Source organism: Poecilia latipinna, unplaced genomic scaffold, assembly GCF_001443285.1.
Source record: "Poecilia latipinna isolate Pla-1442-1.1 unplaced genomic scaffold, P_latipinna-1.0 Scaffold447, whole genome shotgun sequence".
NCBI lineage: Eukaryota > Metazoa > Chordata > Actinopteri > Cyprinodontiformes > Poeciliidae > Poecilia > Poecilia latipinna.
The window spans coordinates 339,229-351,087 of record NW_015113063.1 but is presented as its reverse complement, the minus strand read 5'-3'; the positions used below and the strand labels follow the sequence as shown (position 1 = coordinate 351,087).

Below are 11,859 nucleotides of genomic sequence, written 5' to 3'. Positions count from 1 at the left end.
AAAAAACCAACGGGAGGAAAAGGCAAAAAGCTCGCAGACAATTTCCCCCCCCCCCCCCCGACAAAGATTTCAATAATTGGAGAAACACCTGGCTCAAGAAAGGCCAAGATCCTGGTGCAAAGTAATTGTTTTAAAAAGCTTACATATCACACACTCTTTAAAATCTTCTATTTTTAATTCTAAATCAGAAAATATCTCTTTATCTGTGAAAACGAGAGCAAGCTATGCATCATACGACATTTTCCCCACCTGAAAGCTCAGTACATAACAGCTTTCAAGTTATAAGAAGTGTTGAGAATTTTTCAGGGATGTATTTGTGCTTCATTTAGTTAAATCCTAAACCCAGAGAAGAAGTATATACCTCCGTGTTGTGCAGCTCCAGAGTGGTGTGGTTGTAGTGGGTGTGGTGGTCCACCCTCTGGTTCACCACTGCTATGTGGCCGTAGACCTCCTGCCCGCCTTCCTCCAGGGGCCAGTACTGTCCACACTTCCTCCGACTGCCCTCGTCCGTCCTGCAGCACCGAGACGTGTCAAGAAAACCAAACCTGACCAAGATTATGAAAACAGGAGTGCCCGGGAGGGTTACCTTGTTGTCATGACAATCAGAAGCACGTTTTGATCCCAGACCATTCTCCAGAAATCCCCGTAGGTCCTGTCCAGTGGTCCTGTGACATACAGGGGAGCTTACAGCATGTCTCGTGGAGACAAGTCCACTTGCATGAAGTAGACTTCAATAAGAAGAAGAACTTTAATTCAAAGCGTCTAGCAGTCCTACCTTGAGTACCAATGTACGCATTCTTCTGTTTATAGCCATCCATGAAGCTTGCGTTGATGTAATCCGATCTCTGAAAGAACAGCAAAGCTCAAAGTTTGGGGTATTGATTGCACAATGTGACCATACCGGCCGATGTAGGGCTTTTATTTTTACATATCAGTCAGATTTGTTAAAAAAACTGGGCTGATATTTATTTCCATGTTATTTTTGCGGTGTGTGCTATTTATTGACAAGATTGTGTGATGTTTAACTGAAGTAAAGAAGTAATGAGCATTGGGGACACAAGATGTTTAGCATTGAGATGCTATTTTAGGCATGGATAGATTTGGCTAACTCCACTTAGGACAACTTGAACAACAGTCTGGTCCACCGTCCCATCAGATTAACCCCCAGTGGGCCGAGTGAAGCAGTTTTGTCATACATTGTCATTTTTTGTGGAGATAGCGAGTGCGTCAGATTTTTGGGTGCAGCAGAAACCTGCAAATGCAAACTTAAAATGTCATTAATTAATCAAAATTAACATGTTAAAATCCCAACCCTGATATGTACGATGTAATGGTAAATCTTGGTTATCTTCCTTGTAATAATATTGGTTATTGATATCGGCCCAGATTTTCACATTGGTGCATTCCTAGATTGAATCAATTCCTACAGAGCTGAACACACACATCAGTTCAGAAGACATCTGGTCTTCTGAACTGAACGAGAGCAGCAGTCTGTTTTCTGTTTGTTTGTTTTTAAGTGCGACCTTACCTCGTTTCTGCGGGGCTTTAGACGAACTCTCGTTTGGTCAAGGCACAGCACATCGCCATAGCGATTCTTCTCCTGATTGTAGGCCGACCTGTGGAACCAAAAGAACACCAAAGCTCACTACTGACACCTGCTGCTCCTCACTGGTATAGATAAATACCATTGAACTATTATGAAGTTACACTGAGCAGGTCTCCATTTTCTCCAACAAATAAAACTCTAAAAAGTGCTTTTACTTAAAAAAAAGCCTGATTTACATTTGTGAATGTAATGAGAAAAAAATGAAAAAATAAAAATAAAAATAAATAAAAATAAGAGGGGAATTAATAAAAAAAAGAAAGAAAAAAGGGTCCAAACAGCAGAAGTGTTTTTACTTGATGTCATCTAACCTCTGCATCACTGAATTCATCTCATTCATAGCTGCATATGAATTATTCACACTGAGCCAGATATCATTACACCAATTAAATAAATTGTAATGTGATCTATTTGCAGCTAAATGCTTAATATGTCCCTATCAGGAGCAGAGGACTGCTGTATCATAAGGTCTTTTTAATGTCCACATTCATCTAAATGATAGAATATCTTTAAATAACCAATCCCATATTAATATCTGTATCAGTGCCGATATTGTGGAAGAAAAAACTAGATAGAGTATTGTAACAATGTGCCCGATCCGTAAAGGCAGATCTAGTCGGTCTAATTCTACGCTTTGTACTCTGAGCGACATCATTCTTTATTACTTATTTTACATTATATTTAGAATTTCTGAAAGGTTTGTTGCAGTTCATTTTTGTCAGTTTCAGTTTCTCTACTATTAATTTTACATTGGCTGTTATAATCCCAGTTTCACTGACCGAACCATTCAAAGTTGTTGTTTTTTTTCTCCATGTTTGACCAAACTTGTGAAGCTGTTGGTGAATTAAAGAGTGTTGTGATGGTGCAGCGTTGTCAGATACATTTGTAATTATACCTAGCTGTCTTTTTAAAATGGATGAATTGGAGAACAGTTTGTGCTGAAACTGTAAGAGTCATGAAGACACTGTCACTCATGCAGCACGGGCCTGTCCATTAGAGCTGCCTTTTCAGCAAAACAATGGAAAAACGGCAAACCAATGGAAAACCCAAAATTCCCAGGGTTGTTATTTGTTAGTGGAAAAGTCATAAGGAGTATAGAGAATGGATAAAAACCATCACAGATTGAACCTTTTCAATTGCTGACAGCCAAATTACATGATCGACAGGAATCCTATAGGATTGTGGGGAATAAGTTTTTTTTATTTTTGTGGAGTTTATAATTACTTTAATTTTGTTGTGAATATTTAATATGTATAAGCTCTTCGGCCTAGTCTGAGCTCTTATGAGTATTTTATGTTTGTTCTGTTCTGTTTTATTTCTTTTTACTTTTAAATCTACATATTCAAATATCAACAAAATATTGAAATTCAGTACATTTATGTCGGCGTTTAAAAAAACAAAACAAAATAATCTTTTAAGCACTTCCTGAATCAAATCTGTGTCAGCCGATACGAAATCTCAGATATCGGTATCGGTGCGTTCCTAGTCTGCACGTGTAGCGACTTTGTTGCTATATTTTTCAACTTTTCAGACAAAAAACACAAAAAGTAAGTTAAAAAGAGAAATGGAGTCAGCAGGTCAAGACCGTCGATCGGCTGGAAAACTGTTTCCCATGAAGCAGAGCGAAAGCAGACGTAGCTTCAGGTCGACTCACTGTGAGCAGTGGAAGGTTCCGGGAGGCGCCTCCCTGCGCAGCTCCTCGTATTCCTGGTAGACGCCTGAGCGCTGCAGCCGGCCCAGGTGCGCCAGCAGCTCCTGCGGCCGCATGGCCTCGGACCCCGGCACATGGATGGACGAGTCCTCCAGGGGGATTCCCACCAGCTCGTCCACGGGGTCCACCCGGCCGTTCTGACCCGCCAGCAGCTGCTGGTTCCAGCCCGAAGCGTCCAGTGGAAGCAGGCCGCCCAGGTGCTGGGGCAGGCAGTCTCTGGGGAGGTGCTGACGCAGCTCGGCCATTTTCACCATCTGAACCTGGAGTCGGAGGAGGAAACCGGGGATTCGATGATCCAGAAGCTAAAAATCCTTCATGCTTTTAGTATGAAGGACGATTTACCCTCTCCCTCAGTTTCTCCTTCAGCAGCAGGCTGAGCAGATTGTAGGGGACTCGAAACCACACAGGGGCCCCCACGATCAACACCTTCTTTAGCCTGGCAGGGAACGCCCCCTGGTGGACAGAGACAGAACACTTCATATTAAAACTATAGATTTTCTAGACACAGATTTTCATCTTCAGAAGCTAATTTTTGTGGACAAACCCCAATAAAATCTAGTGAATTATTGCTCTAATGTTATTATTATTGTTACTTTAGTGCAAAAAAAAAAATCTATGCTTTTTATTTCAAAGACTACAGTTGCCATCAGTATTGTCAATAATGTCTTCTAATAACATAATCACCCAAAGATAATTTATAATGTCCTGCCAACTTGTAACATTTTTTAATATGCCCCACTGGGCTTAGCAAGTTTTCTGAGACAAACAATAAAATGCATTGCAATATGGCAAATAAATAACATTCACATCCTTGAGTTCATAGATTAAATTAGTTTGTTGTGTAGTTTGTTTTCATTTGCCATTTGGAAAAGCTTTTATGACCTGGAACCAACTAATGGACGACCCTTGTAGTACTTTATTTTATGCTTTAGTTTGTCTAATTGGGAGGCATTTGTAACACTTCCTAATTGACTAGTGACCTTCCAGTCACAAAATCAAAAATCGGATATTTTTTCCAATCAGTAAATTCAACCGTATCGGGTGGGGATTAATTTTCAGATAGGGCGCTGTAACTAGGGAAACAATACAAAAAACCCAATGAACACTATATCAGAGGAAACACAAATATGAAAGAAGCTGCTAAACATTTTGAGAAATTGTTCAGGCTGCAGGAGAGAGAGAGAGCAAGACTTTCAAGAGGTAGAAAAATACATCTGAAGACCATTTAGATGGTTATATCTTTTCATAAGAAAAATCAGAAACAACTGGAATCTCTCATCCTCAAGAACTAGACATCAAAAATTAGTTACCAAATTCTGACTGTTGCCTCCCGAACAAAACAGATTTGACCTAATTTTTTGCATTGTGGCTGTTCGATTTAAACCAGTGAATCAGCGATTCCAACCTTAAGCAGGTTGAGGATCTTCTTGCTCAGGTCCAGCTCGAAGTTGGTGTAGTTGGAGCCCGCCATGTCGTAGATGAACACCAAGCCATTCCTCTGGGTCTCAAAGCTGAAGAGAGTAAAAAGAAATCTGCATGTTTTCACACGGTACACTGAAAAGGTTCAGCCATCCGTGTTTGAAAAATGTAAATGTAAATGTGCACCTTTTTTTTTTTTTTTTTTTTAAAACACAATTTTAGAAGTGAAGGGAAAAATCAGAAATCTGTCTCTTTGATCAGAAAAGATTCTGCAATCAATAATCAGAATTCCTGGTGGTCACCTTTCTACGGCTCGGTCCAAAAGGTAGAAGAGAGCCTGGAGCACAACGTGGTTGCCTGTCTTGTTGGGATGATGAAGCTTAGCTGTGTACAAAGCGATGGAGGCTCCTGTCGGGTCCCGGACACTCTGAAAACAGAGAATATCAACAAATAAGAAGCTTTTCATCTAATCTGGATCACAGATTTTGGATTTGTATTTATTCCTCTGCTCCGTGTCGATACTTTGTAGAACCAACTTTCGCTTCAATTACAGCCAGCAGCTGTTTTTGTGGGGAATCTCTACCAGCTTTGCTCATCTAGAGACTGACATTTATCCCCATTCTTCTTTGCAAAAACAAATTACAAGAATTAAGTCATAATATTATGACAAATTCATATTAGCAGGATAAAGACACACTTTTACCAGAGGGAAGTTGTAAAATTGATAGAAAAAGTTGCAAAGCTTTGATAATATAATCAAGATGAGACGTGTCTGTGGTTCGTTCATCGAAACAGACGCAGCCGTTTGCAAAGATCGTTTCAAAGTCCTGCTTCTGATAATAATTTGGTGCTGATGTGTTAAAGAGATTAATTATGTTTATTTGTAAAACCGATACCAAAATATAACTTGACAAGATGCTTCACTTTCCTCATTTTAAGTTCTTATTTTTTGTGTGGAAGTTATCGTAAAATTACTACTTCATTTTACTAATATTACAACTTCATTCTGGTAAGATGAGTTTCTCTTCACGATATCACTGCCGTTTCATCTTTAATGTCATACAAATGATTTCTCGTGTCGTTATGACTTTATTCTCGTAACATTACAGCTTTTTTTTCTCGCATTATTGCGACTTTATTCTTCTATTATGATTTTCAACATGCTGTCTTTTGTCTTTCAGTAATATTGTGACTGTTCCCATGTCATTTATGTCTTGTATTATCTCGACTTACGGTTGTACAACTTTTATCGTAATATGACTATTCTTGTATTATTACAACTTTTCTCTTGTATTAGTACTACTTTATTCTCATAATATGAGTTTATTCTCGTATTATTTCTACTTACTGACATACGACTTTATCATCATAATATGATGGCTTTATTCTCATATTACTACAACTATTTCTCTTATTACAACTTTTTCTCATTATTTTCAACTTACTATCATACAGCACATAGAACTATTAACATAAAGGTTTATCATTATGCCTCTTTTGTGTTATTATGACTTTTTAAAGTATTATTACTACTTTATTTTCGTATCATTTCGACTTATTGTTGCACTGCTTTGTTCTTATCCTGTGATGGTGCCTCTGTGGTCAGTTCCTCTCCTTGCTCAGCCGTCTTTTAGACGATGGATTGAACATTACTCAGAGATGTAGCTGTCACAGAAAATGCAGGTGTAAAAACTTTTGCAAGGCTCATCAGCAGCTGAACCACGATTTGGATTTTCTGCCAAAAGCTTGTGCTTTGTATTTCTCGTCAACAACACGAAACGTGGCGACAAGTGTTGCTTTGTTTTGTTTCAACCAGACCAACACCCTAGAGCAAAGTGACCACTGGGGGGCAGTATGGTTCACAGAGTGTGTGTGTTGGGGGGGGAAGGTGGGGAGAAAGGGCGGTCAACAACAATCACCATCAATATATAAAGATCCTTTAGGTAGCACACCTCCATCTTAGTTTTTTTCCACTTTGCGCCCCTAACGGCGCAGACCAGAGCGCTCCTTTCTGTAGGTGAATTATCTTAACTTAGCCCGTGTTCTCTCTTTGGCACAGGGACTAAAAATACACCAGACAGGATATGAATCCTGCTGCTGAGGCTGGAGGACTCAGACGTCAGACCAGAGGATGTGCAACATCAACCCCTCTGTGGCACGTCAGAGAGGGGAAGGAAGAAAAGGAAGGCAGGAAAAGTAGTGGGAGGGAAGGCTTTTCTTTCTTTTTTTTTTGTTGTTTTTTTGTTTGGTTTGTGTCTGTGGGCCTCATGACGACTGACAGGATAAACTTATCTGGCAGTTTAAAGCTGGTTAAGACCTGTGGAAGCATTATGTGCATCATAAATTCAGCAGCTGAGATGCTCCATAAAGAACATTGTGTGATAAGGTTCCATCCTCCATATCGCATATCACACAGGGATTCATAAACCCTGCAATAAACATGCTGCTGGGTTTCACCTGGCAGCTGTCGGTGGTGGTTAGAGCTCTCTGGGATGTGCGCTGTGAAATATTCACACCCTTCTGATTTCAGGTCACAACTGTGAACTCCACCACATTTTTTAGAGGTGAATATTTTCTGATCTGCCTAAAAACTATTTACTATTTACTATAAGCAGGTATCTGATGTTTTGTTAGGGAACATTAGTCGCTCCAGTTTTTTCGCAGATTGTGGAAATTTACGCAAAATTTGTATTTTGCACTACAAATTTTTCCCCCAACAAATGGTCAAAAACATTTGTGTTTAAGTTACAGCGACCTCCCACCTGTAGGTGGCAGTATTTTCTATTTGTACAACACTGCTGCCTCAGCCTCACTTGATGTCATCTTGCAGCTACGCAACATATCGATCTCGGATACGGTGTGTAACAAAAAGTCACATTTAAAGTCATAAGTAAGCACAAATATTGCTAAATTCTTTCCATATATCTCTGAATATTTCTCAAGTGAGACCAAGGTGTAACTTTTTGGCCTGAATGGAAAACCTTATGTACGACGGCTCTTGATAATTTAGCTTAAAAAAAGTGTTGAACCAACAATTGAAAAATATTTAGCTGTTTACTTAATTGTTTGTTGTTGTTTTTTTTTTAATGGAATAAATATATTCCACACAAAAATATGAGGTTGCATTTCCCTTGACCACATAATTGCACAATTTGAGATTTTGAAAATTAATTTGCTTGGTGGAGACACTGCAATTTATTATTTTCACTGAAAAGTTTTGACGCCAGGATGAGGTGGGTGTTTTTTTGGCTGCATCAAAATCAGCTTGTTTCACAAAATTGCAATGGAAAAACTTTTTTCACATCATGTGGATTACAGGGCCAACAACGGGATGTTGCCACTGGCGCAAACCATGAAGAAGAAGAAGACAAGAACTAGTTTGGAGGAGTATTTTTAATGATTTACTGCGTGGACAGACGTATTCACGTGTGATATTAATTGCATTTCTTATCTAATCAACACAACACAATTCCGAAATTGTATTTTTTCAACTTTAGTGGAATATGGACAAAGTTTGGCGCACATTTGTAATGTTCCTAGTCATATTTATTGTTGTCTCGTCATCATGTTGGAAACTAAGTGCTTTTTTTGTTCACATTATTTTAAGACAAAACATTTTTTTAGCAACCCTCTTTTTGTAAATGTTTTATATTTTCCTTTGCTTTTAAAACCTAAAACCAGACATAAAATGGTGGTTCTTTAAAAATTACCACAAATTTCCTAATGGACATTTTTATTCCAATTTTTCTTTTTGCCTTTTCACAAAACTTCATGCAACATTTATGGCTCTAAATGAGTACAAAAACATCTCTTTGGTTTGTGAAAGTTGTCTGAGCAATATTATAAAGAGAAATCTGACTTATATCAGCTAATAAAGGAAAACAAAAACATTCTTACCAACACTGTGAATTTTCCACTGAGCAGCTCGGAGCGCAGCGGCTCTTCCTGAGGCTGCAGTCTGACGATCCCTTCTTTAAGACGCGTTTCCTGAAGACAAACGGATCAAAAGGGAGAAATATGAAGTCAGCCTGCTGGGAGGCCAGAGGAGCTGAATTCCTCTGAGTGAACAATAGAGCCGCCCCAGGAAGACCCGTGTTATTTCGAGCTGGATTCTAGGAAACCCTGGAGTGATCACAGGAGGTTCCTTCAACCTGATCTGTAGATGCTTGGACTAGGTCGTTGAAATCTACCTCGGGTTTTACGTTTAAATAGATGAAAACAAAGATTAGGGACTCTCATCTTGGTTTCTGCAGACTAAAATGACACAATGATGACGATAATATTAACTTTTATTCTCTTTATGCACTCCTCAATCTGACAAGACACAAACTTAGACAATAACATGGACTGAAATAAATATGATCAAAGGTTGAATTAGTTTTTTCAGAGAGTGGGACACAAAGCATTATCAAATATGAAACGTAAAATCATGACATATAAGAAAGTTTGATTTTATTCTGCTTACCAAAAGGAGAAAAAAACATGTCAGTCTCAACACTAACCTAACTCTCATCCATTCTCTATAAATTCACACAAACTGATCTTAAGCTGGTTCCCAAATGATTTTAATTGAACCTTTAAGTGTCCAGAAATCACAAAGATAAACCACCGAGACATTTTCATAAAACAGATAAAATCCTAGATTTAAAAAGAAGCATAAAAAAATTATCGTTCAAATTCAAAAATACTTCATCTCAAAGGGAAATTTTGATGTCGTCATGCATAATTTCATCATCAACGGACAGCAAGCTCTTCTCATCCGCCTCATTTGCTTTTGTCGTTTCATTAGATGAGATGTTAACACTGAAATCCATTTTTTTTATCCATTTTTTTTCTAGTTGGATAGACTGATGTTTGCTTGTTCAGACTGATTTGTTGGCCCATGACTTGGTACAAGTGCTGCGTTAAAGGAACTGCTTTGTTGAGGTGACAGATTAATCCTTCCTAAAAGGTCAAAGTTTCATGATTGCGCCTGTCAGGTCTGGAAACTGTCTGAGCTGCAGAGCCTCTCCGCATTTTGTCACATCATAACCACAAACTTTAAAGGGGGGTGTTTCTTAGAGGTTTATGTGATAGACCAAAAGCAAATTAGCGCTTCAACACGAGGTGGAAAGAACTAATAACAAATAAGAATCTTTAAAATCTTTAAAATTCTTATTTGTGAATTTGTGTTCAGGCCTCACTGAGTGAATACTATTTAGAACTACCTTAAGGCGCAGTTACAGCTACAGGCCTGTAGGGGGTGTGTTTACCAGCTTTTTGGGTGTAAATGCTGATTTTTTTTTTTCCTCCATTCTGTTTTTCAAAATAGCTCAAGTTGAGTTAGATTGGATGGAGACTGTGACCAAGTCCATCTAATTGGAGTTCAGTATGGACTTTGACTGGGTCGTTTCAATGCTTGAATAAGGTTGAAGCTAAACGTTTACTTTTTTGTATATGTGCAAAAAAAAGATTCATATGGGTAGAGGACATTTTTTTTACAAGTCTGCTATCTAATGTAATCATTTGTGACAAAGTGTCAATGGGGCAATTTCTCTTCTTCTTGCCTGTCTACAGTAACGGAGCTGAAACATGCTCTCACCAGAACCAAATATGGACGAGCACCGTTTATTTTCTATTCTCTACTAATCTGGAACAAACTTCCACAAAAGTAAAAAACTGTCAAAACGCTGAGTTTCAAGGCTAAAAACCCACCTGTCTAGAGTTCTCTTTGATTAATAATGACTTGAACATTAATTATTATATTTGATGTATATTTCCTTGATTTTGATGATGGCATTTGACAAAATATGTTTGTTTTATAATTCGTTACCATAGTACATGCTTTCCACATGTAATATGCTAAGCAAGTCAAATTCAAGACTTTATTAGACCTTTTTCAGACCATTGTGAATGAAATGTAAGACCTGTACCACTGCAGAATATGCAAAAGAAAATTGCATATTTTATGTAGTAATAGTACCAAGTTTTTTGCACAGAAGTGAGCCAGTGGCAAAGAAAAATGACCAATGATAGACACAAAAAAGCTAGCTAGCTAGCAAGGGTTTATTAGCAGCTCGTTAGCGGTAGCCTCGTTAGTGGTAGTCTGCATGTGACTCCAACTTTTGCCTAACAGAAATGTTCCCCAGAAAAAATAAATTAGAATATTAAATAGTCCTGCCATGACAACATCTAAGACCTGTAGTTAATGTATTCAAGGCCAACTTAGGCTACATACCTTGTAATACATTTAAGACGTTTTAAGGCCACAATTTTAGGTACATGAATTTAAGACTTTTCAAGGACTCCCTGGTATGCTGTTTTATGGTCTAAAGCCCTTTGAACTGCCTTGTTGATGAAATGTGCCATACAAATAAAACTGCCTCGACTTCTGTTGGGCATTCAAAACTTCTCCACAACTTTTTCTCCCTGACATGTCTGCTATTCACTTGACTTATTTTTGGGGACTGAACACAAATGCCACACTTTTAATATCTTTATTGGTGTACTTATATTTTTCACTTTTCCGTTCGGACCCTATTAACCTTCCACCAATATTATGCATGTCAAGCAGTGTTTCTCAACACTGCTTGACATGCAGTCAAGCAGGGGGTCCTCAGCGCCCCCTGTCCTGCATGTTTTAGGTATTTCCCTTTGAAACACACCTGAATTGTATCTCTGGGTGATTAACAGCCTTCTGCAGCACTTGATGGTCATGCAATAATTTAAATCAGCTATTCTGGACTAGAGGCACTCACTCACTGAGATCATCAAATAAATAGGGAACTCGGAGTTTGATCACCACGTTCCACTTTGATGGTGGGAAGATCACCAGATATCTTAACCCATTCTGCTTGTCACTTTTGATTTCACAAACTCAACTCATCTCACCCTCTTGCGCGGACACACACACGTATGCATCCACGGTTGCACTACTTCACAGTGTCCCTACAGCAGAAACGTACACGCCTGGCTCCGACAGACGTGCTAAGATGTGTGAAGTTGTATGTTTCTTAATGCTCCTCTCTCCCAGGGAGGTGGCTGAGAACGCGGCAAGCAAACAAACAGGAAGCTGAAAAAAGGAGAAGATCAGCAATGCTCGGTTCAGATGCACAGCTGCTGTTCATCTGTTATCCCTCAAAAAAAA

General features: G+C 38.7%; 1 protein-coding gene across 3 annotated transcripts in view; it reads right to left on the bottom strand.

Annotated features, from left to right (window-relative positions):
• Nucleotides 1-11,859, bottom strand: part of ptpn9a (protein tyrosine phosphatase non-receptor type 9a) — a 33,646-nt gene that overhangs the window by 5,472 nt on the left and 16,315 nt on the right. For all 3 annotated transcript variants that reach the window (XM_015038594.1, XM_015038591.1, XM_015038593.1), the window contains exons 4-12: nt 8,631-8,720; nt 5,036-5,160; nt 4,720-4,825; nt 3,657-3,767; nt 3,258-3,574; nt 1,529-1,616; nt 776-845; nt 587-665; nt 362-512 (exon numbers count right to left, since the gene is read on the bottom strand). In XM_015038594.1, the coding sequence (XP_014894080.1) occupies nt 362-512; nt 587-665; nt 776-845; nt 1,529-1,616; nt 3,258-3,574; nt 3,657-3,767; nt 4,720-4,825; nt 5,036-5,160; nt 8,631-8,720 (1,137 nt within the window). The remainder of the gene's footprint in view (nt 1-361; nt 513-586; nt 666-775; nt 846-1,528; nt 1,617-3,257; nt 3,575-3,656; nt 3,768-4,719; nt 4,826-5,035; nt 5,161-8,630; nt 8,721-11,859) is intronic.